The sequence below is a fragment of the Chiloscyllium plagiosum genome, unplaced genomic scaffold, assembly GCF_037043375.1.
Source record: "Chiloscyllium plagiosum isolate Xiang-an unplaced genomic scaffold, Cpla_swu_hap1 HiC_scaffold_36, whole genome shotgun sequence".
Lineage (NCBI taxonomy): Eukaryota > Metazoa > Chordata > Chondrichthyes > Orectolobiformes > Hemiscylliidae > Chiloscyllium > Chiloscyllium plagiosum.
The window spans coordinates 48672566-48700356 of NW_028270174.1; the positions used below are offsets into that span (position 1 = coordinate 48672566).

The following is a 27791-nucleotide window of genomic DNA, read 5'->3' on the forward strand; positions in this document are numbered from 1 at the left end:
TTATAGATCATGGCTTGGGAATCTTTTCCAAGATTTCTAGAGGCTTCTAGGAGTATCTGCCTCTCCCTATACCTCTGCAGCCAGAACAGGACCGGGTGGGGGGGCTGGTTTGAGCCGGGCCCACGTATTGCAACCCTGTAGGCCCATTCCACCCTTACCTGGCCTGATCCAGCTTCCAGATTTAAAAGCTGTGGAAGCCACTGCTCGAGAAACGCTGTAAGCTGGCCTTCCTCTTCCCGTTCGGGAAGGCCCAGCAAACAAATATTTTTTCGGCGACCTCGATTATCGAGGTCATCAATATGATTCTCTAAAGTCCGGACTCTCGAACAGCGAGTCCGGACCTGATCCACAGCTGATTGCGCTGTGGTTTCGGAGGTCGCAGCCTTTTAGCTCCGCCCCTCCGACTCGGCGCTCGATTTCTTTAATGTCTCGGTCGTGCTTATGCAGCGCGGCCGCGAGTGAGTCCCATCGGCTTCGGGATTCTTCAATGAAAGCGTCGATCTTCGCATCCAGTTTAGAGATGATTTCCACGAGGTTTGCCACTGTAGGTAAGTCCCCCGGGGCGGCTGTGGATGTCTCTGCTGCAGCTGGAGAGGGTGGGGGAGCGGTTCCTGCTTGCTGAGAGCTGCGGGCTCCCTTCCCTTTATTCATTTTTACTAAAGATTAGATTGTTTAAATTTAATACTAAGCAACTAATTAAATTAAACAGCTATTTTAAATGATTTGGTGAGTGTGGTGGGGGTGGGTGGCCCACTTTGTCCAAGTCTTGAGAGGAGCACTGTAGACTCAGACTTGCTGGGTCGCTGCCATCTTGGATTCCCCAGGTATATCTTTAATCTTCTCTTCATCAGATGTTGAGGAACCATACAGCTTATAGTAAAATGCACAGTATTCTTTGCTGCAAAAGAAAATTAGCCAGCCATTGTTTCATTTTGAAATTTGAACACCCATACAGCATATTTTCTTGGAAGCTTCTTTAACTACACCACCATTTCTTTTGGATTTCCATTTGCTACTAGGAAATAACACCATTTTGTTCCATGAAATTTTATAACAGATCAAAGTAGAATTGACAGCCATTATCAGAGAAGAGTTCCTTTGGTAATCCATGGCAAGTAAAAATATACCATAACTCTACCATTATTTCATCGTTGGAGTTTCGTGTGATGAACTTTTATTAACTTTGCGTGGCTATCAAAGAGAACCAACAAGTTGTAATTTCCTTTTAAAGTCTACCTAATTGTTTTGAAATAGTGCTTACCCTTCCTCTCTTCCAATACCTCTCAAATCCCTATCTCCGAAAGGTCTCAAACCCCTCCTTCAGCCTCTGAGTATGCTGATCTCCCCTTTGCCCCCGAGAGTGCTCACCTGTCTGATAATGCTACCTCACCCACTGCACTATTCAACAGTGCTGATTCTTCTATCATTGATCAGACAGGAGGCATGGATTCTGGAAGGTCAGTGGGAAGTGGGTGTAGGAAAGGGTGAACACTGTCTAGAGGGTGAGCTGGGAGGAGAAGGTGAAGATCACTGCGGTGGAGGGAGGGAGTAGTGAACATTGTCAGTGTCAGGGTAAGCGTTTTTAGGAGGGTTTGAGCATTGGTGGCTGAGTGAAAGGGGAAGGATGAACCAGAACAAGGTTGAACACTGTTGGGAATGGGAAGTGGGGAGCATTGTAAAGTTTGCAGTTGTTTTTTGGAACTCTAGCTGTTTATTTTTGCATTTTGTTGTTAAACAGGCTTTCTATCTACTGTGAAAAGCTTTAAATAAACTCATGCAAAAAGAATGGTTATGAATAAGGCAAACAAATGAAGTCTTCACATTTTTGGTCATCTGATCTCACTGTCATGTGGAATTGACCAGCAAGTTGAGCAGGGTGAAGAAAGCAATCGGAAATTTAAACATGCTGAGCAATCATGTATGTGTCTCTCTGGGTCCCAGAGAGAAGCAGAGACTTAACTTGAGGCATTCACCTCTCTACATTGGAAGATTTAGCCCAATGTTGCGGGTCAATGACTTTTCAACAGAACTGGGGGAGCTTAGAGACGTCCTGAAATTTTGAGCAAGGATGGGTGAGACAAAGATTGAAGAAAGGCCTGTAATAAGGTGGAAAGCAAGAGAGTTTGACTAACAGACATTTGTTTACCAGGAAGGAATAGTAATGGCAAAAAAAACAAAGAAACAAAATAAGTGCCTACAGCAAGTGTTCTACTAACTGAAAGCAAAAATGAGAAAAAACAAAAACATGAAAAGAAAAGGTAACAAAATAGGGAAATAGAATTTATAGTGATATAGACGGTAAGTTAGGCATGTCAGAACCAACTCAACATAAGCCAATCTAGTCAATAGTTGAATAAAAGACCCCGCAGCAATCCATTTGACTGAGTGTAACCATGCAGCGTCAGAAGCAGGCAATCTGATCAAAGTCTCTACAATCCAAACAAGTGACTCATCAGGAGCTAGCTGATCATCACAGTCTTTATTATCCTTTGCAGTAAATACTTTTTTATTTTGATTCCATCTCACTGCCAAGATGTTACATTAGGAGGCACTTATAAGACAGCTAAGAAGACTGCAGGCTACAGGTTTAATGATAACATTGCACACTATGACAGATGAAGAATACATTGCAAACTACAAGGGATATTGTTTCTAAAGCACATAATTCATTCTGTAAGAAACTGCCGAGGCTGTGTTTATAAAATATCATGCATTGATCTTTTCCAGTTTGTGGAAATGCATCTGACTAAGGACCCAGAAGGAAATGTTAGTAAAAATGTGAAATGACAAACTGAGCTGACTCATCTACATCAAAATGGAGTTCTAATATACTCAGTACATTTATTTTCAAGTGCTATTGTTTTTTTCCTTTAATAAAGGCAAAGGATAGACAATAGATAAGGCAAGTCAGTATCTGATGTGGAGGTGCTGGTGTTGGACAGGGGTGGACAAAGTTGAAAATCACACCACACCAGGTTATAGTCCAACAGGTTTATTTGAAAGTACAAGCTTTTGGGGTGCTGCAACTAGCTAGCTACCTGAGAAAGGAGCATTGCTCTGAAAGCTTGTACTTTCAAATAAATCTGTTGGACTATAACCTGGTGTTGTGTGACTTTTAACTTCATCTCAGTATAGTTATGCCTAAAATAATACTCTATGTGATAGATGTTGGTTCCTGTATAGCTTATTCCAATCATATTATTTCAGACTGCTAGTCCTTTACTTAATCTCATAAATTTCATATGTACATATATATTTTTGCAGATATCTAGTCCATTGTGTAGAAATAATCTTTCTCCAATTCACTCTTTCAGAATTCTTGAAAACAATAGAATTCAAAAGATTTCTCCCCAAACCTTCCTGGGACTGAAGGCAGTCATTCTCCTGTAAGTTCTGGCATCACCTGTACTGATTCAAGTAATTTAATCAATGCTGCACCTTGTTTTTTGGTGTAAATTGATTGTTTATGGCTTTATTTTTCTAGAGTGCTGCTGAACAATTCCTTCCATCAGCTGCCTGATAAGCCTATCTGTCAAGAAATGCCCAATTTGAGCTGGCTGTAAGTATCTCATTTCTAAATCAGAACTCCAGGGAAGCCTCAATCCATTTAGTGATTGTGCCAATCCATCATTTAAAAACATCAGGAAAAAAATCCAAAATGAAATTAAAATGCATTATAGAAAAAGTGACTGTCTTCCTTAATAGTCCTCACTTTAGTTTTAGTTACAAAATTATGAATATATTCTGCACAGAAACATTGTATTATGATTTTGTAACTGCACTTAGGGGATGCCCAGAATCTTATACTGCTGCATGAGTGGGAGGCGAGGAAAGCAGGTGCACTTGTGCGGGAGGCAAAATGTCAGCTTCTCAATGGGGCAAGAAAGTAGCAATTAAGGTTAGAGTGCGTTGATAGCAGATCAAAATTCCCAGCAGGAAGCAATTGGAACAGGTGAGGAAGTTTTTCTGGTAGACTTGAATTGTACATGAGTAATTATTCAATTTATCAATGTCCAATGTACAGCAGATCTGAACAAGCCAAAACCCTTCCGACCCATGCTTGAGCTCATTTCTCTGCTAGTCAATCAGAATGACATCTTCAGGATGTCAATAGCTTGTTCTGTGGTGTTACAACCTTATCTATTCTTCCTAAATTTTCATTCTAGAACTATATTCTGATGTTAATTCTTAAAATTAATCAGAAAAGATGGGATTCTGTGTAAGGTTTTGTGATTCAGTGTGAAAGCTCCTCTCTAAACTGTGGAATCAACCTTCTGGACGGCAGGAATCAGCACGGTCCAGGATTGCCAGCTGATTGGTCCCTCTTCCCCCTCATGCTGCAGAAAGCCAACCAAAGCTAAGAGAGAGTTTAATCAGATGACCTCACAACAGGGGCAACATGACCAGCAAGAGGGAAAAATGAGAGGCCGGATATAAAACTAAACCCCTGTGTATTTAGTTGACAGCTAGCGTTCAAGCAGCAAGGTGTGAGAAAGGATTACTTCTGGACAGGCGACGCGCCATTCATTCCTGGTTGGTAGGGTACCATGGGGACACTGCTTGAAGCAAAGAACACATAACTGCGACTGGAGCAGTAAAGGTCAACTGGAAGACCAGTCAGTTAGTTCAATTGGTCGGATAGCTGATTTGTAATTCAGAGTGACATCAACAGCGTGCATTCAATTCCCACATCAGCTGAGGTTACCCTGAAGGATTCCCCTACTCAACATCTCTGTTTGTCTGAGGTGTTGTGACTTCAGGAACCACCATCACTTGCCTGTCTCTCTCAAATGAGAGAGCAACCCTATGGTCTAGTAGGATGATGGTGACTTTAACTATTTCTCCTGTGCCTCAGTTAATAGTTTCAACAGAGAGTTAGTGACTATTTCTTTACCAAGTATCCCTTATTACTGATGTGCCATTGCTGAGGCTGTCTGCTGATATGAACAGCAATGGCCCCATTGCCTGAAGAAGAATGGCAGCAGAATGGAAACCTACCGCACCCCTGAAGGAACTTCTCATGATAGTCACATGACAGCTGTGTGCACAATCTTGAAACTACAAGTACAGCTAGAAATGTCTGATCGTTTCTAGATCAGATTGCCCCCTCAATTCTGGGATAATATCAACTACTCCCACTGTCTGCTCAACTTTGCCTACCCAATAACTGCAACTGCTTCTATCACCTGGAGTGATACTTTGGAGCAGATAATCAGTGACTCCACAGTTTAGCAAAGTCTCACTATATGATCTTCTTCATTTTACATTGGAACAGCAGGAGGACCTGTTTCCCATCAGGTCCTTCAGTCTGATCTGAGAACTTCTCAGCATTGGGGTGTCCTATCCAGAGCCTCACCATGAATATTTCCATCCTCAACCTGTGGTCTGGAGACTTCTCTGTATTGTCACATCTATATTCCTGGAGCTTTATGCTATAACTGTGCACTTTCCTTCAGTCAGCTTGGACTTCACTCTATTGGTCTCAATGATTCTTCCGTCATCTGCCCTTTATTACCCTCTACTTTCAGGACCTTACAATTGACCTTCCCTCTATAACCCTAGGTCTTCCAATAATTATGTTTCACCTCCCATTTGTAGATATTGCCTTCCCTGTATAATCTAGTTTCCTTGGTTTGCTCTCAACAAGTCCTCATAGGTCTGCGATAACCCACTCTCCCTTCCTCAATTAACATGCACCAATTCCCCTCATACTTCCACCACCCAGTCTCAACATATAAATTCCTAACAAAGAAGAAACTCCTTATTTTATGTAATCTACATTGATCTACACTCCTTTAAATATGTGATTATAACATACAAAGATCAATTTTCCAGTTTTACACAAATGGTCAATATTTCAGAGGAAACTTGTGAATTAAGTCATGTAACAATATATAGGAAAAGTAATTGACAAAGTTTAATTAGTCATGTTCAGGAATGATGACCACTTGGCGAAGTAAAATGGGAATTAAAAAAATGGAGAGGAAGAAAACGGTGCGAGTACGTTCTTGGCTACTTTACAAAAAAAATAAGACTCAGCCCTGTTTTTCTATTTCTGTTTCGCATATTAAACCGAGATTATTGATTAGATGCTGCAAGTTTGGTTCAAAAAATTTATTTCTAAATACTTTGGAGAAGTAAGGAACTTAAGGATTGTGTAATAAAATTTTCTGAATTCTGTCAATTTGCAATGAAATATTGCATAATCTCTACCCTAGGGATTTGGAAGGCAATCAAATTGAATCTGTGAAGAATGGAACTTTTATGCATTGCAGCCAGTTAACTGTACTGTAAGTAAAATGATCGGAGAAATTTTTAGTCAGATCACATATGTCATGTAAAATGTTTCATTGTTGTTCATTAAACTTTCACCTTAATGAATTTAGCTTTAGTTTCTGAATTCAATTCTTTCATATTAAAATCATTGCAAGATATCAAACTACTAATTTTTAAGAATCCTAAAACGATCAAATTTTCAAATCCCAATTCTTTGCTAGAGCTATCAGAACCTCACCAGCTATTCTATCTTCCCATTATAATAAGGTGAGCTGAGTTAAGTTTTGAGGAAAAAATTCAGATGTATGATGTCAACCTTCTTGAGTGCTAATGGACCAGCAGTTATCTAGGAAAGTGGGAGTATTCCATCATGATCCCGATTTGTACCCTGTCGATGGTTGACAGGTTTTGAGGAGTCAGGAGGTGAATTGTTCACTGTACAATTCCTAGCCTCTGACTTGCTGTATTTATGTAGTTAATTCAGTTCAATTTCTGGTCAATGGTCAGTTTCACAATGGTAATGGCATTCTCATTGACTGTCAAGGGGCAATAGTTAGATTCTTTCTTGTTGGAGATGTTCTTTGCCGATTTGTGGCACAAATGTTACCAGCCACTTGTCAGCCAAAGCCTGGATGTTGTCTGCATCTTACTGCATTTATATTCCAACATCGATTCAAGCCTTGGGTGCCTGTCTGTGTGGAGTTTGCACATTCTCCCCATGTCTGTGTGGGTTTTCTCCAGGTGCTCCGGTTTCCTCCCACAATCCAAAGATGTGCAGGTCCGGTGAATTGGCTGTGCTAAATTGTCCACAGTGTTCAGGGGTGTGTTGGTTGAATGCATTGGTCAGGGCTTAAATGGCGGGGGATGGGTCTCGGTGGGTTATTCTTCGGATTGGGCCACATGCCCAAAATGTTGATTCTCCCGCTTCTCGGATGTTACCTGACCTGCTGTGCTTTTCCAGCATTACACTCTTGACTCTGATCTCCAGCATCTGCAGTCCTCACTTTCTTCTCCTCGTTGGGCCAAAGGGCCTGTTTCCACTCTGTAGGGATTCAATGATTCTATACATGGTCAGCCTCAGTATCTGAAGAGTTGCAAATGATGCTAAACGTTTCACAATCACCACTAAACATCCCCTGACCTTATGATTGAGGAAGGTCATTGAGGAAGCAACTGAAGGTGTTTGGGCCTGTAACACCACCCTGAACAACTCTTCCAGAGATTTCCCAGTGTTGATGGCTGACATCGAACAAACACAACCGTTTTCCTTTGACCTAGGTATGATTCCAATCATTGGAGAGTTTATCCTGATTCCCATTGACTCTGTTTTTTTCTAGGGTTCCTTGATGCTACACTCAGTTGAATGTGGCCTTGATGTCAAATGCAGGCAGTTTCACCTCATCTCTGGAATTCAGCTTTTTTTGTCTGTTTTTGAACCAAATCAAAAGTGAGATCAGGAGCTGTGTAGCTCCTGGAACCTAAACTGAGCATCACTGAGCAGGTTATTGCTGAGCAAGTTCTGCTTGACGGCATTGTTGATAAATTCCATCACTTTTACTGATGATCGAGAGCAGACTAATGGGCCAGGTGGGATTTGTCCTGCTTTTTGTGTACAGGACATACTAGGCAATTTTCCACATTGTTGGGTAATGTTGTAGCCAATGTGTAGCTATACTGCAACAGTTTTGCTAGGAGCATGGCTTGCACTGGAGAAGAAGGCTTCAGTACTGTTGCTGGAATATTGTCAGGGCATATAGACGTCGCAGTATCCAGTGCCTTCAGCTGTTTCATATCACATGGAATTGGCTGAAGACTAGCATCTGTGGAGGAGGCAAAAATCGATCATACACTTGGAAGTTCTGGCTGAAAATGGATGCAAACACTTTGCTCTCAATTAATGCACGAGTGTGCCTTCGTTGAAGATTGAGGTATTTGAGGAGTTTCATCCTCCATTGAATTACATAATAGTCATTCAGAACTGGATGTGGCAGTTTGGTAGATCTTAGATCTGATCCTTGAGTTATGGAATTGCTTGACTCAGTCTATTGCTGTTTATGCTACTTGGCAAATTAGGTAGACCTGGGTTGTAGCTTCACCAGGTTGATACCTCATTTTATGCTTGATGTTCATGGTAGATTGAGGATATGCCAGGCTATGAGGTTGCAGATTGTGCTGGACTACAATTCTGCTGCTGCTGATGGCCCACAGCACCTCCTGGATGCCCAGTCTTGAGTTGTTAGATATGTTTGAAATCTGTCCCATTCATCACCCTATGCATTATCACAATGGAGGGTATCTTCAATGTGAAGACATGACTTTGTCTCCACAAGGACTGTGTGGTGACCAGTCCTACCGATACTTTCATGGACTAGATGCACCTGCGGCAGACAGATTGGTGAAGATGAGAGCAAATATGTTTTGCTGGCTTGTTAGTTATCTCACCACCTGTTACAGACCTCAATCTATCCTTTAGTACTTGACTAGATCAGTTAGTGGTGGTGTTGCTAAGCCACTCAGTGATAGAGATTGAAATCCCATACCTGGAATACATTTCATCCATTTTCATCCTGAGATCATCCAAGTGGAATTCAACATGGAGGTGTTAGTGAGTTTTGAGAAGAGGTGTACTGACTCACCAAATCATTGGGGGTGGTATGAGCTGATCAGAAAGTTTCCTTATGCATGTTTATCCTGATGCCGTAAGACTTCCTGGGTCTGGAGTCAATATTGAGGACAACTCTGGGCAACTCCCTCTTCACTTTATATCACTGAGGCACGACCTCCACAGGTCTGTAGTGGAATTGGACATAGTCAAGGTCAGTGATAGTGTTGTGTGTATGACAGAGTGTTGCTTGATTAGTCTGTAAGACAATTGCTCTCCCAATTTTAGCAAAATGTTAAGAAGATTTTGCAGGGTGTTTGAATTTGCCATTGTCATTTCTGGTACCCAGATCAGTGCCAGATATGCATCTGGTTTCATTTCCTTGAGGGTTTTTGCAGTTTTTCAAAGTAATTGCTATGACCTGGAAGCACAAATAAGACTAAGTCCTTCCTGTGATTTGCTTTTGCAACAATTGACTAAAGTTTCATAGACATGGTAAAACTTTAAATTCCAGCATTTTAAAATTCCATTCCATCATCTACGATGATTGGGTTCAAACCCTGGTACCCAGAACATTACTTGAGTCCCTGGTGTTTTAGTTCAGTGGCAGTGCCTTTACTTTAACAAGACTGTTGATATAATCATTTCTTATATTGCTGCTGTGGCTTTTTGTTTTACATTTTTACACAGCTCTTAATAAAAAAGAAACTACTTTATGTTTTGATTTTTTTATCAATAACTTGCTGCTAAATCTGTTTACTGGCATTTAATTTTCTATCTGAATTTGAATTAATCTTGTTACATTACCATAGTGTGAGCTTTATTTCAACTTATCTGAGAATTAAACATTTTAACTCCAGCTCTAAGCCCACTTTGTACAATTTCTATTTTATTTACTTTCATTGAAGACCCAAGTTGATTGTTGCAATTGATTGATTTTTTTGTGTTGACCAACATTTACGTATTTAAAATCTAAACAAATGTGAAACGTAAAGTCAAAAGTAGAAAATGCTAGAAATGCTCATCACAAGGCAGAGTACCCGACTGGATAAATAACTATTCTTCTAAACTGGGAAGATAGCCCAGCCAATGATCAATTTTGGATCTTGTAATTGCTGATAGATCAATATTTTTCTGTTTTTCTATTTATCTTTTCCAGCAGTGCTTTCACCAATCTAACACTTGCATTATTTTCAGGGTTCTCCGCAGGAATAAAATCAGCTCTATACATGAAAGTGCTTTTGCGCCATTACAAAGGCTAGGAGAAATGTAAGTGTTCCTGGGATTAAAAACGTGTATTAAATTTAGAAAATGCAACAAAATGGGAGCAATGGCTGGACTGTCTGAAAATCTAAGAACCATGGCAAAATTTGGATGTGCTTTCCCAGTTCTCAGCTAAATTAATAGGTTCAATCATTTGTTACATTTTAAGGGCTGAAGAAAACTATCTCTTTTGCTGTTCTTCAAATATTTCTCCAAAATGTTTAAAGGGATCTCAAGCAAGTCTATGGTATTAACGGAATTTTAGTCCAATCCAAGTTAGCTTCATGAGGGATGCAGTCTTGTAAGCATTTAAAAAGAGTTGAGGAGCTATGACTAAGGATATACTGTTGCACCATGTGAAATATTAAAGGAGGAATTATGATTTCTGGGTAATTAGGCTTTGGACTGCATATGCCTGATTCCCAAGAGATGCTACATTTTAGCAGCTGGGTTTCAATAATATAGTAAGCTGCATGTTTAAAATAAGCGGCATCTAGAGACAGCAGTCCACATTCTGCTAGGCTAACATGCAGTGGCCTTGTGTTATCCAGCTTGTAAACAATTACACTGTTGGATTAAGGGGGTGTGGCAGGGTTGTGTGTACATGGAACAGGAGCAAACACAGAATTTCAGTGCCTATTTTCTGTTGGCGTCCACAATTTCCCATAGAAGCCTCTACTTACTTCCCACTAGGTTTTACTGAGTAAACCCTCCAAAACTGACTTGCCACTAAGTTGGTAATTATTGTAATTAAATTTTGATGTACACAATGGAATCACATGTACAGTGGCCTGATTTATAAATTCCCATTCTGTTTAATGTCTGCCTGTTGGTTAAAGTTAAAATTCCACACTGGGGTGAGAAATTCACGCTGGAATTTTGTCAATGCATTGAAGATGGGCTGGAAGAGCCCTGAGACAGGTAGGAAAATGTCAGTAAATGGTGTCACGAGAGAAGTCTAACATATTTCTGGATATTTCCAGAGGCAGGTAAGCTGGCAAGAGGAGGCTCCTTTTAATGGACGGAACAGCAATTCAGCCAGTTTAATAGGTAATCAATGGCAACTAATAGCTTTTTTTTCAATTTTGTGAAAAATGCAGGAGAACCAGGGAGCTTCTAAACTTGCTAGAAATATGGAAGCAGAAGAGAGCAACAGGTCTGTCTTGGCTGTGGTCTGCAGGCTTGAAGTGTAATATAGCCTTACAGAGAGACCGATGATGAGTAAATAACGGCAGCAATAATCAGGAGGCATGGCAGAGGCATTCTGATTGAATGTACTCTCTCACTTGGCTCTTGAGTATACAGAGAAAGATAGAGTGGGAGCCTCTGAGAAGTGGTTGTCAACTTTCTAATACTGTATTATTGTCAATTCACGACACCATTTGTGGCTTAAACAAAAATGTTTAACAATTTATTAAAAATAGAATAACTAGCAGTGTAAAATGAAACAAGATACTCTAATTGGTCTACACTTTAAACCCAAACATCTTTGTTTTCAGCCCAAATTACACAGAAGATAGACACAAGTAAACATAGTTATAGGATAAATAAAATAAAAGAGTGGCTGTCTTGATGCGTTGTTCCACAGGTGTAGATAATGGTTTCTTGGTTGATTTTCTGAAGATATTAGTCAGGATCACCTTTACAGACAAGACTTAATACTTATAACTTAGCTTCTATGTTCTGATCTTCCAAAAAATGCTTATTGGGGGTTAGACAGGGAGTTTTCAAAGCTTCATGTTGTAACATCAACAGCCAGCTTCCTTTTCACAGAAAACACTGTCCAAAACCCAATTCAAACACTGACCACTCATCACTAACTTGACTGTCTCCTCCATAAGGTCCCACTTAGCTTTCAACACAGATTGGTTAACAAGATTGGATCACGTGGAATACAGGCAAAACCCAGCCATTTGGATACAAAATTGGCTAGAAGGTAGGAAACCGAGGGCAGTGATGGAGGAATGCTTTTCAGACTGGAGGCCTGTGACGAGGGGTGTGCCATAGGGATCAATGCTATGTCCACTGCTTTTTGTCATCTACATAAATGACTTGGATGTGAATATAGGAGGTATGGTTAGTAAATTTGCAGTGACGCCAAAATTGGTAGTGTCGTGGACAGCAAAGAATGTTGTCTCAGAGTACAACGGGATCTTGATCTGATGGGCTGAGAAGTGGCAGATGGAGTTTAATCTTGATAAGTGTGAGGTGCTACATTTTGTTAGGACAGATCAAGGCAAGACTTATATGCTTAATGGTAAGGTCCTGGGGAGTGTTGCTGAACAAAGGGACCTTAGAATACAGGTTTATTGTTCCTTGAAACTGGGGTCACAGGTAGACAAGGTAGAAAAGAAGGCATTTAGTACACTTGCCTTCAATGGTCAGTGCATTGAGTATAAGAGTTGGGAGGTCATGTTGTGGCTGTACAGGACATTGGAAAGGCCACTTTTGGAATACAGTGTGTAATTCTCGTCTCCTTTGCTATAGGAAGGATGTTGTAAAACTTGAAAGAGTTCAGAAAAAACTTCAAGGATTTTGCCAGGGTTTGGAAGGTTTGAGCCCATATAGGAAAAGGCTGAATAGGCTGAGGCTATTTTCTCTGGAGCATCGGAGGATAAAGGGTGACCTTATGGAGGATTATGGAGAGGCATGGATAGAGTGAATAGTCTTTTTCCCAGGGTAAGCAAGTCCAAAATTAGAGGAGATAAGTTTAAGGTGAGAGTGGAAAGATTTAAAAGGGACCTGAGGGGCAATCTTTTCATGCAGAGAGTGGTACGTGTATGGAATGAGCTGCCAGAAGAAGTGGTGGAGGCTGGTACAATTAAAACATTTAAAAAGCATCTGGATGGGCATATGAATTGGAAGGGTTTGGAGGGATATGGACCAAATGCTGGCAAATTTGATTAGATTAATTTAGTATATCTGGTCAGTATGGACAAGTTGGACCGAAAGGTCTTTTTCTGTGCTGTACATCCCTATGACTCTAGTGTCTTCTGCCATCTGCTTGAACATAAGGTTGAAACCAATTCCCAAGTACTGACCTCATTAATAACCCACTTCTGTTACCTATTTAAACATAATGCTCTTCCCTGGTGATGAAGTGTCTGCAGAACCTTTTAATCAAAACCAACCAGCAATTAACCTCCTGGCCTGGCCACACGAGTAAAGAAAAGCTTGTTAGATCTGCTTGTCTTTTGACGTAAGTTGTTATCTCCAGTTCAGAAGTCATCTTTAGCTCACAATTTCCAGTTTACAGCTCTGAATCAAAATTGATAAAAGAATAAAATTAAAATAGTAGAAGTTCAGCAAGGGCTTGAATACTAATAGGCTCAGTCACTCCAGCTCTAAGATCAGCAATGAGGAGGGTTATCACAAGGGGAGAGAGCTACAACCACCAGAACTGGAATTGCAATAGCAAGGTGGAGAGGTGCAAGTGACTAGCATGTTGTGTGCACGAAAGGGTTTACCATCTGAGATTCTGCTTCCTGAAAATGTCCAAACAGCAGTGTAAATGAAGGCTATTCTCCTCCAGATAGAGAATTTATCTGAGGCACCCTAATGGAAAGAAACTGACCGCATTTGGGAGTGGTGGACACCTGTGCCTATTTTGTTATCGGCCTCCTCGTGTTGAATTTCTGTGGCTCGTGATTATTCCTGGGATTTTCTGGAGATATCCAAGCCTGTGGCTCATTGCTATATCAAGATGGTCACATCAGTGCCTTCTTTAAAAGTGCAGGCCAACATTTGGAATTTCACACAATTAGGCCAGTGTGGCTAAAAGGGCCTTCAGGTTCAGGGCCATTGTTGGCTTACCCCAGATGTAACCACCAGCTCAATACGTTTCGCCATCGTTTTTTTTTCCCATAGATTAGGCATCAGTCTCCATCAACAGGGAGATTTCCCACTCTCTCAATCTACCACTAGTCTGTGACTACCACAGATGGACCCTTCAGGTCAGTACAATGTTCCCAGGAGTTCTCACACCTGTGTAATGAGTTGTTCCAAATGAGTTTTCAGGCCCATTACACACCTTCAAAGATGAATTCTGGGGTTGAGGTCAATCCTGCTGAAGCCATGACTCCTTAAGAACCATGTGCTTTTTTAGTGTTTTTAAATACCGTGGATTGAAATTAGAAAGAGGTATTTTAAAAGGCTAGTGTTTAAAAGGCTGAGTGCAGTGTTGAAAGCAAGTATTCTGACACCACGACAGGCAGCATGTAAATGACTGTTTGAACAAGGAGTAATTACAGTTTGAGTTGCAGGTGAGTTGGAGCTGAGGAGATATATAGATGCAGCTTTTGCTGGCACTAAGAAGTTGATTGATCCATGGACTAGTAACTGTTTGTTGATTACAGAGACCTTTCTGCCTATCAATAACTGTATCATTGGTTCTCAGGCAACTGAATAGCTTTGAGCTGGGAACAAGTTACATTCAGATAAAAGAGAGAAAGAAGAGTTCAGTTCTTTCCCAGTTCAGAAGTGGTCTCTCTGTTCACTGCAATCAAAATACATTATAAACCTGAAGAAAAACAGCCAACTGTTGGTGTAACCTGTGACTTTTAACTGATCAGTCAGACACTTATTAAAAGTGAACTCTTACCAACCAGTGAAAGCATCTATAGAAAGGCAACTGAAGCAATGTTCTGGCCAGTAGAAGAGTAATAAAGATCATTTCAATAATAGATCCTGTGAACAAAAACTACTGAACTGTCTTCTTCCAGTCATTATCTTTTTAATCCTGTCTATTTGCCTGTCTTTGTGAGTGTGTGAATTGGAATTTATACAGGGTTTAGAGTTTTAATTAGCAATATTATGTGCAAATTGCTTATTACTGTTTACCTGTAGCTAGAGTCTAATTATTTCTAATAAATGGTGATCCTTGTTAAATACAGAAACCAAGGAGAAAGTGAGGACTGCAGATGCTGGAGATCAGAGCTGAAAATGTGTTGCTGGAAAAGCGCAGCAGGTCAGGCAGCATCCAAGGAACAGGAGAATCGACGTTTCGGGCATAAGCCCTTCTTCAGGAATTCCTGAAGAAGGGCTTATGTCCGAAACGTCGATTCTCCTGTTCCTTGGATGCTGCCTGACCTGATGCGCTTTTCCAGCAACACATTTTCAGCTAAATACAGAAACCTTCTCAATTCTTTCCATCTATCTGAGTCTGACGGCAAAATAGTAAATTCGAGAACTTTGCATATTATTTTAAAATCTTCTAACTTTTGTGACAACTCCAGGAATAGCTAGGCTTTATTTCCAGTGCACTACCCAAATGTGACAAGCACTGTGTAGAACCGCAGCCTAGATGCAGAGGAGTTAGACAACAGCTGCAAGTAACCATTGAATAGGCCAAAAGAGTGCTGAAGATGTAACTCAGATAGATCACATTGAGACTGTCAGTATATTCCACTGAGATTTGTGCATATTTTCATGCTCTGCCCAACCTGATACTACAAAGAGGTGAAACTTTAAACAATGATGACATCCTGGACATGATACCTCCTTTGAGGTTGGTTTTTTAGGAGATGGTGACTCGGAAGACTCTTTGGTAATACATACAAGGCATAATGAGATGTGCACAAAGGGCCATCACACAACTCTCTAATATTTTGGTAAGTTTCACATGAGTTTTCTTTATAATTAACTGAAAGTTCCACCTTTCATTGAATATCCTTACCATCTGCTTGGACCTCTCAGAACATGAAACACGGGAAATGCATTGACATCATGTGGTGTGATTCATCTCATCATATCCATTGTAAGTGTCATCAATCCATTCATAGTCCACTAGTGGCTGAATAAGCAAAGGATTCACTTTGTGATGCAGTATATTAAAATTTATTAAAAACAAATTTAACATTAAGCTGATATTTAAATGTATAATATAACCCTATGAAACCCAAGTGCAACTGTGTTGATTTCCTTGTGAGTTTGTAGGTACTTGTGCATTTAGGGTGTAGGTTTGCTCGCTGAGCTGTAGGTTTGATATCCAGACGTTTCATTACCTAGCTAGGTAACATCATCAGTGGCGACCTCCAAGTGAAGCGAAGTGTTGTCTCCTGCTTTCTATTTATATGTTTGTCCTGGATGGGGTTCCTGGGGTTTGTGGTGATGTCATTTCCTGTTCGTTTTCTGGGGGGGTTGATAGATGGTATCTAGATCTGTGTGTTTGTTTATGGCGTTGTGGTTGGAGTGCCAGGCCTCTAGGAATTCTCTGGCATGTCTTTGCTTCGCCTGTCCCAGGATAGATGTGTTGTCCCAGTCGAAATGGTTGTTTTTTTTCTTCCATGTGTAGGGCTACGAGGGAGAGAGGGTCGTGTCTTTTTGCGGCTAGCTGGTGTTTGTGTATCCTGGAGGCTAACTTTCTTCCTGTTTGTCCTACGTAGTGTTTGTGGCAGTCATTGCATGGAATTTTGTAGACGACGTTGATTTTGTCCATGTTGTACTGGGTCTTTTAGGTTTGTTAGTTTTTGTTTGAGAGTGTTGGTGGATTTGTGTGCTACTAGGATTCCGAGGGGTCTTTGTAGTCTGGCTGTCATGTGCTTGTGCATGTTGTTCCCCCTGAGCTTTCAGCTAAGCAGGAGACAGGCAGACCTGTCTGAAAGCTCTGGCAGTTGCCATCTGGTTGGATTGTAATGGTTAAAGATATCAGTTCTCCATATTTCAGGTGTAATGTAAGCTTTCTTCTCCTGTAGACATATCAATTTGTACTGTCTCTCACCCATCAGTCATGCATAAACATACATTGGTAGTAACCTACCCTAAATGTTTATCATGGTGCTATAGGGATATCTTCTGCATGTGGACATTGAGTACTGGCAATGCTGAACTCAACTCATGAACTACAAACCGACTAAAATGATTTTTATGATTTTTTTAATAGATATTTTTATTTAAGAAAGAAAAAATTTAAGCTATTTTACAAATTATGAAAGTAATACAAACAGCACCAATATAAAATTAAATAATTAAAAAAAGCAAACTAACTACTAATCTATACCAAAAACAACCAGAACATAAAATAGGATATCATACATTATTAACAGTAAACAACAAGGTAATTAAATAACTAGATACATGCTCATAATAAAACCCATACTTATACGGGATTTCTCCTCCCGGGGGCCAGAACCATTACCATGGCTAAGTAAAAGCTCTGGACAGTATGGCCGAAATATCTGTGTCGATGTAGTTCAAAAAGGGCTACCATGTTTTATAAAATAATTCAATTCCGTATGGTAGTCAAGGGGGATGTATTCCATGACTATCCTGTGCCAGTTTGAAAATCCTGGGGGACTTTTGGATACCCAACTTACTAAAATACTTTTCCTCGCACAAAAGGAAAGGATAATAAATAATTTCCTCCCCTATGCGTCCAGAGAGGGAAAATTTGGAGAGCCCAGAAGTATGGACATTGGATCCGATCCAATCTCTGTGCCCAAAATCTCTGTCAAGGCATTTGCTACTCTGTCCCAATACCTACGGATCTTATGGCATGTCCACAGACAATGCATGAGAGTGCCAACTTTGATTTTGCATTGAGGACACATTGGGGATGCTCCTGCCTTGAACTTTGCGAGTCGTTCAGGTGCCATGTGAGCCCTGTGAAGTATCTTTAGTTGAGTAGCCTGGATTCTGTTACAAATAGAGATCTTCCTGGCATTTTCCCAGACATCTTGCCACATTTCTAAGGGAATTTCCAACCCTAATTCTTGATTCCAGATTTTATATAACCGTTCCATGTCCTTTGATACTTTATTGTAATGAGTGATAAAGTGTACTGACCGAGGGAGGCCCCATCGGCCAAAGTACTCTCCTTTCCCTATCCAATTTATAAGGATTGACTATCAGTGTGGTCTTCTTTTGTATAAAGTCTCGTATTTGAAAATACTGAAAGAGGTCCCTGCTAGACAGTCCAAACTTCTGGCGCAGCTGCTCAAAGGACATCATGAGCTCCCCATCGAACAGGTCTCCCAAACAGAAGATACCTCTGGACCTCCAAGTTTTGAATGTAGTATCGGTCAGCCCTGGCTGGAATCCCGATGTTCCCACTATGGGGGTATAAGGGGAGGGTTTGTGCAGGTTACCCTCATCTTATCGCATTTTCCTCCAGGCTTTGATTGTATTTAGTACAATAAGGTTTTTACAATAGTCCATAATAACTCTCATCTTGTCCATAAATAATAGATTGATGAGGGGACATTTAGCTTGGGAGGTCTCAATATCGATTGATTGTGGGTCACAAGAGACCCAGTCAGCTATGTAAGATAATAGAGAGTTCAATTGGTACCTCCTGAAATCTGGAAAGTCCAGTCGTCCCCTTATTTGTGGAAGCTGCAGCTTTTCTAATTTGATAAGGGGCCGTCTATGGTTCCAAATAAAGGAGCCGAGCCAACTGTAAAGCTTACGCAGCGCCTGTCTCAGCAACATCAAGGGGAGCATTCTCATAGGGTATAGAAGACGAGGTAGAATATTCATCTTAGCTAAGGCTACTCTGCCTCCCCAGCATTGATAGTCCTGCCTTATTTTCTCTAATAAGTGTGCGTAATTGGCTTTATACAACTGACCAAATACTGGGGTAATAAAAATACCTAAGTACAGAAAACCTTCTAGTGACCACCGAAAGGGAAAACAAGATCCATCCGGTGAGTTGGATATACTGGCAAGGCCTCTCAACAGTATGGCCTCCGACTTCATAAAATTGATTTTGTAACCTGAAAACATACCAAATAGATTGACCACTTGAATTAAGCGGGGTACGAATGTCAAGGGACCACTTAAGAAAAGGAGGACATCATCTACATAGAGAGTAATTTTGTGCTTAAATAGCGTAAATAATACTGGTGAGAAAGGACATTCCTGGTGACAGCCTCTGCCAACGCTAAAGCTATCCGAACCTAAACCATTGGTGATCACCGTTGCTTTGGGATCATTATATAATACTGAAACCCATTTAGTAAAGATCTCTCTGATACCAAACTGTCCCAGCATGTAAAAAAGATATGGCCATTCTACCCGCTCAAATGCCTTTTCTGCATCTAGGGAGACAACTAAACCTGGTATTGTTCCCTGCTGGCAGGCTTGTGTCATTTTAAGACCCTTCTAATGTTTAGGGTGTAGGTTTGCTCACTGAGTTGTAGGTTTGATATCCAGACGTTTCATTACCTGGCTAAGTAACATCATCAGTGGCGACCTCCAAGTGAAGCGAAGCTGTTGTCTCCTGCTTTCTATTTATATGTTTGTCCTGGATGGGGTTCCTGGGGTTTGTGGTGATGTCATTTCCTGTTCGTTTTCTGAGGGGTTGATAGATGGTATCTAGATCTATGTGTTTGTTTATGGCATTGTGGTTGGAGTGCCAGGAATCTAGGAATTCTCTGGCATGTCTTTGCTTAGCCTGTCCCAAAATAGATGTGTTGTCCCAGTCGAAATGGTGTTTTTTTTTGCCACAAAAATACACGACCCTCTCTCCCTCGTAGCCCTACACACGGAAGAAGAAAACCACCATTTCGATTGGGACAACACATCTATCCTGGGACAGGCTAAGCAAAGACATGCCAGAGCAATCCTAGAGGCCTGGCACTCCAACCACAACGCCATAAACAAACACACAGATCTAGATACCATCTATCAACCCGTCAGAAAATGAACCGGAAATGACATCACCACAAACCCAGGAACCCCATCCAGGACAAACATATAAATAGAAAGCAGGAGACAACAGCTTCGCTTCACTTGGAGGTCGCCGCTGATGATGTTACTTAGCCAGGTAATGAAACGTCTGGATATCAAACCTCCAGCTCAGTGAGCAAACCTACACCCTAAACTCTCTCTAATGCATATAATAGCTTGGGGAGCCTTTTTCTTCTTGGCAAGGTATGCTAGATACCTGCCAGATTTGTCACCATATTCAAATAATCTCTGCTTTGTGAATAGTATTTCCCTCTTTGCAGTTTGAGTAAGTGCAGTATTCAAGACTGCCCTAAGGGCTGTGATACTCTGTAGCTTAGTAATGGAGGGCCTATCAACATACGCAATTTCAGCTGCCTTCAGGCGAGCCTCAAGCAGACGCTGTTGCTCTTCCTTTTGTCTTTTCCGGTTTGCAGAATATGAGATGACCAAGCCTCGCACGTATGCCTTAGTGGTCTCCCACACCATTGAAAGATTACTGGCTGTGCCTGAGTTGACATCCCAGAAGGTTTAAAATTCCTGCGAGAAGAACTTTATTAACTTGCTATCCTTCAATAAGAAAGGATCCATCCGCCAATGTCGGGGACCTAGCCCATCATCACTAGTCTTAACTTCCATATATACTGCGGCATGATCAGAAATAGTTATATTACAGGATTGTATCGAAATCAAAAGGGTCGAGGGGACAAAGAACATATCAATTCTGGTATGGCACTTGTGTGGGTTAGAGTAGAAAGTAAAGTCTCTACCCTGGGGATGGAGACACCTCCACACATCTACCAGACCCAGCTCCTTGTTCAGATCCACCAGTTGCCTAGATCTCAGAGATATGCCCGCAGTACTCCTAGGTATCCTGTCTGTCTCTGGATCAATAATACAATTAAAATTTCCCCCTATAATTGTATGGCACACCCCAAAGGCTATCAAATTAGAGAATGCTTCTGTTACAAATTTAAAAGGGTGTGCTGGGGGACAATAAAGATTCAAAATCCCATATTCCTCTCCGTATATTAGGGCTTTGATCAATATATACCGTCCAGGTTAATCTTTTAACTGGCTTAACATTTGGAAAGGAAGATTCTTCCGAATAAGAATGGCTACTCCCCTACTTTTTGAGCTGAAAGATGAAAACAACACCTGGCCAAACCCACCATGTTGCAGTTTCGAGTGTTTTTTATCAAGTAGCTGTGTCTCCTGTAAAAGAGCTACATCAACCCTTTCTTTTTTAAGACTTGGTAATATCTTTTTCCTGTTGACTGGTGAATGGCTCCCCTTGACATTCCAGGGGCACCACCTGAACAAATGACTAGCCATGATTGTCCAGGCAGGACCGAGACCCCCCAGGAGGAAGAACCTCACCCAAAAGACATTGAATAAAGACCAAAAAAAATTCACATATAAAAGAACTCTTAAAACAGTTAAATCGACACAATTAAAACTACTCCTAAGTAACCTGAAAACACTAGTCTTAACCTCCATATACACTGCTGCATAGAACATAGAACAATACAGCACAGAACAGGCCCTTCGGCCCATGATGTTGTGCCGAACATTTGTCCTAGCTTAAGCACCTATCCATGTACCTATCCAATTGCCGCTAAAAGGTCACCAATGATTCTGACTCTGCCACTCCCACAGGCAGCGCATTCCATGCCCCCACCACTCTCTGGGTAAAGAACCTACCCCTGACATCCCCCCTATACCTTCCACCCTTCACCTTAAATTTATGTCCCCTTGTAACACTCTGTTGTACCCGGGGAAAAAGTTTCTGATTGTCTACTCTATCTATTCCCCTGATCATCTTATACACCTCTATCAAGTCACCCCTCATCCTTCTCCGTTCCAATGAGAAAAGGTCTAGCACGCTCAACCTATCCTCGTACGACCTATTCTCCATTCCAGGCAACATCCTGGTAAATCTTCGCGCCCTCTCCAAAGCTTCCACATCTCTCGTAAAGTGAGGCGACCAGAACTGCACACAGTACTCCAAATGTGGCCTAACCAAAGTCCTGTACAGCTGCAACATCACTTCACGACTCTTGAATTCAATCCCTCTGCTAATGAACGCTAATACACCATAGGCCTTCTTACAAGTGGCAACTTTCAAAGATCTATGAACATAGACCCCAAGATCCCTCTGCTCCTCCACCTTACTAAGAACCCTACCGTTAACCCTGTATTCCGCATTCTTATTTGTCCTTCCAAAATGGACAACATTACACTTGACAGGGTTGAACTCCATCTGCCACTCCTCAGCCCAGCTCTGCATCATATTTAAGTCCCTTTGCAGCCGACAACAGCCCTCCTCACTATCCACAACTCCACCAATCTTCGTATCGTCTGCAAATTTACTGACCCACCCTTCGACTCCCTCTTCCAAGTCATTAATAAAAATTACAAACAGCAGAGGACCCAGAACTGATCCCTGCGGAACTCCACTTGTAACTGGGCTCCAGGCTGAATATTTATCATCTACCACCACTCTTTGACTTCGACTTGTTAGCCAGTTTTCTATCCAACTGGCCAAATTTCCCTCTATCCCATGTCTCCTGACTTTCCGCATAAGCCTACCATGGGGAACCTTATCAAATGCCTTACTAAAATCCATGTATACTACACCCACTGCTCTACCCTCATCCACATCCTTGGTTACCTCCTCAAAGAATTCAATAAGACTTGTAAGGCAAGACCTACCCTTCACAAATCCGTGCTGGCTGCCCCTAATCAAGCAGTGTCTTTCCAGATACTCATAAATCCTATCCCTCAGTACCCTTTCCATTACTTTGCCTACCACCGAAGTAAGACTAACTGGCCTGTAATTCCCGGGGTTATCCCTATTCCCTTTTTTGAACGGGGGCACAACATTCGCCACTCTCCAGTCCCCTGGTACTACCCCTGTTGACCGTGAAGACGAAAAGGTCATTGCCAACGGCTCTGCAATTTCCTCTCTTGCTTCCCACATAATCCTAGGATATATCCCGTCAGGCTCGGGGGACTTGTCTATCCTCAAGTTATTCAAAATGTCCAACACGTCTTCCTTCCTAACATGTATCTCCTCTAGCTTACCAGTCCATTTCACACTCTCCTCTTCAACAATACGGTCCCTTTCGTTTGTAAATACTGAAGAAAAGTACTCATTCAAGACCTCACTTATCTCTTCTGACTCAATACACAGTCTCCCACTACTGTCCTTGATCGGACCTACCCTCGTTCTCGTCATTCTCATGTTTCTCACATACGCATAATATGCCTTGGGGTTATCCTTGATCCTATCCACCAAAGATTTTTCATGCCCTCTCTTAGCTCTCCTAATCCCTTTATTCAGCTCCCATCTGGCAATCCTGTATCCCTCCAATGCTCTGTCTAAACCTTGTTTCCTCAACCTTATGTAAGCTCCCTTCTTCCTCTTTACAAGACATTCAACCTCCCTCGTCAACCAAGGTTCCCTCACACGACCATCTCTTTCCTGCCTGACAGGTACATATATATCAAGGACACGTCGTGTCTGTTCCTTGAAAAAGTTCCACATTTCCACGACATCCTTCCCTGACAGCCTATGCTCCCAACTTATGCTCCTCAGATCCTGTCTTACAGCATCGTATTTACCCTTCCCCCAATTGTAAAACCTACCCTTGTTGCATGCACCTATCTCTCTCCATAACCAAGGTGAAAGTCACAGAATTATGGTCACCATCACCAAAATGTTCATCCACTAACAAGCCCATCACTTGTCCTGGTTCGTTACCAAGTACCAAATCCAATATGGCCTCCCCTCTGGTCGGGCAATCTACATACTGAGTTAGAAAAGCTTCCTGTACACACTGCACAAACACTGCCCCATCCAATCTACTCGATCTAAAGAGCTTCCAATCAATGTTTGGGAAGTTGAAATCACCCATGACTACTATCCTATGACTTCTGCACCTTTCCAAAATCTGTTTCCCAATCTGTTTCTCCACATCTCTGCTGCTATTGGGGGGCCTATAGTAAACACCCAACAAGGTGACTGCACCTTTCCTATTTCTGACTTCAGCCCAAACTACCTCCAAAGGCAGATCCCCCTTGAACTGCCTTTCTGCAGCTGTTATTACCATTTCTAATTAGCAACGCTACCCCCCCTCCTTTTTTACCACCCTCCCTAATCTTACTGAAACATCTGTAACCAGGAACCTCCAACAACCATTCCTGTCCCTCTTCTCTCCACGTTTCCGTGATGGCCACAACATCGTAGTCCCAGGTATCGATCCACGCCTTAAGTTCACCCACCTTATTTCTGATACTCCTTGCATTGAAGTATACACACTTGAGCCCATCTCTGTGTCTGCAAGTACTCCCTGTCAGTGCTACCTTCTCCACAGCCTCCCTACATTCTTGGATACCTAGTCTACTTGCTGGACTACAAGTCCGGATCCCATCCCCCAAAGCGCAGCATTGCCAAATATCAAGTATTGAATATTTAAGTCTCTCCGACGCTTCTTCGCCTCGTCATATGCCCTCCTTTTGCAGACCACGACCACAGAAAACTCCTGAAACAGCATTATCTTAGAGCCCTTATACATCATGGCCTGGGGATCCTTCCCCAAGACACTGGAGGCCTCCAGCAGCATTTGTTTTTCCTTATAGCACTGAAGTCAGACTAGAACCGGGCAGAGCACTGGTCCAACCCAGGCCTGCGCACAGCAACCCGGTGGACAGGGCAGAAACTTCTTGAATCTGCTGAAACACATTTTCGAACTTTTGTGTCTTCTACCCGATGTTCCATAAGATAGAAGAGAGTATAACTGGGTGCGAGAGGTCTTTGATTATGTTAGCTGCTTTCATCTGATAGTTATGCATCTGAAAGTCAAAGCTGCTACCGTGGGCTCCACTGGCTAGGGGGTCACCCACTTCTCCTATTTCATATTCATCTTGTGTTCCATTTTTAAGGTTACAAGCTGAACACCTAAGCCACTTTCTTCTTCCAGACCTGAAGAAGCAGGATTTCATTGAGACAGTGTCAACTGGATGAACACCTCCAGAGAGACACCAGAGGACTTGGAAATCACCCACATTCTGTCTTTTACTTTATCATAACTTCTGCACTTCCCAGAGTTCCCTTGCTGCTCTCTCCTAGACTGCCAGCTGTGAAACCTTGCCTTACTTGAGTTAGTACTTCCATTCTCACTCACTAACTGACTGGCTGCCACACATATTGGATATTGCTCTTTCCTGATAAAGGGCTTTTGCCCAAAACGTTGATTCTCCTGCTCCTCGGATGCTGTCTGACCAGCTGCACTTTTCCAGCACCACACTCTTGACTCTAACCTCCAGCATCTGCAGTACTCACTTTCGTCCACACTTATTGGATATCCCAATAATATTATGCTCCCATTTCCTGCAAGTTCACCAGTTCACATCTTGATATGGAGAACTCTGTGGCTACCAGCGAAATTCCAGCCTCAGACACAGGAATAATATTTTTAGATTAGATTCCCTACAGCGTGGAAACAGACTCTTCGGCCCAACCAATCCACAACAACCCTCCGAAGATTAACCTACCCAGGCCCGTTTCCCTCCGACTAATGCACCTAACACAATGGGCAATTTAGCATGGCCAATTCACCTGGCCCGCACATCTTTGGACTGTGGGAGGAAACCAGAGCATCTGGAAGAAACCCACGCAGACATGGGGAGAATGTGCAAACTCCACACAAGCAGTCACCCAAGGCTGGAATCAAACCTGGGACCTTGGTGCTGTGAGGTAGCAGTGCTAACCACTGAGCCGCCGTGCTGCCCATCATAACAATCTTAATTCCTTATGGGGTTCATGAGCACAGCCAACCTTTATATCATTATGTTAAAGTATTTTAAACTTACAGAAATTCTAATCTATTTACCCTGTCATTTGAGGAATAATCTGTTCTGCTGTGAATAATTTTTGATTACTCGAACATTCATTGTTGATCGTAAGTCTGATAAATAAATATAAATCTGATATCAACTTTGCTGGATAATCTTAATTAATTAAGGACTTGTAAGTTAAGCTTAATTGTTGATATTTTTCAGTTAATTGAAACCCGAAGCTGATTAAATTCAGATCCTAAGGATAACAGAAAAATGTAAAGACTTTAAATATTTAAAGAATGAGAAAATATGTTTTAAAAAGGTCCATTTTCTAACTTACAGCTGCCAGGAGGTTTGCCTCTGCAGTACACATATTTAGTTAACCTAAAATAAAAACAGAGAATTGTTGGAGAAACTCGCAGGTCTGGCAGCAACTGTGAAGACAGAACATTTTGAGTCCAGTATGACTCCTTCAGAAGACTCAGTAAAGAGCATTGCTGAAAGCTTACAGGAAATGCAGGTGAACTGTGCGCATAAATTGTCACAGATATAGGGCTTCATTTGTAGTGAATCTGGATCTGCAGCGTTACAGGAAAGTGTAACAGAAGCTTTGAAGAGTGGAAGTTCAATGCAGTGTTCTTTGCCAGCCTAGAGGTAGAGTCTTCCATGCTCTCAGCATTGACAAAAGACTTCAACAGACCATTCATTGCAGCCAGTATCTTGACCACTCATATGCTGTCCTACTGAGGTCCTCACTTGAGTTCTCTGCAGCACAAGTCATCAGCAATTCTGTCCTCCAATGATCTGGCAAACAAGCTTTTCTTTGGCAACAAAGACTTGCAGATTAGAAATCTGAACCAGAAACAGAAATTACTGGAGAAATTTAGCAGGTCTGGCAGAATCTATTGAAAGAAAGCAGAGTTAATGTTTCATGTCCAGTGACCTTTCTTCAGAACTGCTAGAACTGAAGAAGGGTCACTGACCCAAAACATTGACTCTGATTTTTCTCCAAAGATGTTGCCAGACCTCCCAAGATACTCCAGTAATTTCTATTTTTGTTTAGCCTTTGTCCAGTCCTGGCATGACTTTAGCCCACTTCTTCCTGCAGATTCACTATTTGATATTCTGAACCTTAATTAACATTAACCTACTGTTAATATTAGAGTTAGTGGCTGTGAATGGGAAGTCCAGTGTTGAGCTGTTGCTCTCTCTTCCTTCTTCAGCTGTGACAGAACAGGTAGCAATTCTCGAGTGTCTCAAAGCAGGATATCAGAAGGGGAAAGTTGGTATTAGCCTGGCAAACATGGTCACATTTTCAGCAGCTTGTTCGTAATGTTAGATTATAATGAGGACGTGCATGCAGTTAAAAAGGGAACAAGGCAGGAGTATGCCATCATCCTTAGTATTCTCAGCAATGCTGGATTCCATAAGCTGTATTATAGCCAGCCCAAAGATGCTGAGATCTATCTCCTCCATTGGGTGCAGGCACTGCAGATGTTGTCCCAGCCAAGTCTGCTCTGCTCCATTATATTATTTACCAGCTTTACTGCAAGAGAGACACCAAAATGTCAGTGATTGTCAACATTACCCAAACACAATGTGTCAAATTATGCAGGAATGTTCACTTTTGGCTGAAACTAATCAGAAAAGGCACACCCCTGTAAATTCAATGGAAGGAAACAATGAGGACCTGATCTCCAATTATAAGCTGGGTCACTCCAATGGTGCTAATAGGCTGAAAACACGAGAGAGAAGCAACCTGTTGTTGGCGGAATAGCAAAATGTTAGGTTAATAAGTGGTGTCCTTGCAGGAGTCAGCAAGACATGTCTGCTGGAATATGGGGCCAGGGATTGGGAACCAGCTGCCTTTTTGCCAAACCTGGGAAAGAGGAGAAGCCTGTTCCAGATCCATGAGGCCAAATTTTAGGAGTGGTGTGGCGGGGAGATAGGATACTGCAATCTGGTCTGGGGAGACAGGTGGACTGCAAAGATGATGCAGGAGATGGGACCCTGATGGTGATATGAGAGATGGAGTGTGCAATAGCGATAGGGAAATGGGGATTACAAGCTGATGGAGATGGGTGAAGCAGGTGAAATGGTGAGGCTAAAAGCGGCTGAGGGGAGATAGGGGACTGCAAGAGTT

The 27791-nt window shown here is 41.8% G+C and overlaps 1 protein-coding gene across 1 annotated transcript in view; it reads left to right on the forward strand.

The window, feature by feature from the left end:
• Positions 1 to 27791, forward strand: part of rxfp1 (relaxin family peptide receptor 1) — a 122595-nt gene that overhangs the window by 50836 nt on the left and 43968 nt on the right. Inside the window, exons 8-11 of the mRNA XM_043673942.2 lie at positions 3315 to 3386; positions 3485 to 3559; positions 6219 to 6290; positions 10076 to 10147. Of these exons, the coding sequence (XP_043529877.2) occupies positions 3315 to 3386; positions 3485 to 3559; positions 6219 to 6290; positions 10076 to 10147 (291 nt within the window). The remainder of the gene's footprint in view (positions 1 to 3314; positions 3387 to 3484; positions 3560 to 6218; positions 6291 to 10075; positions 10148 to 27791) is intronic.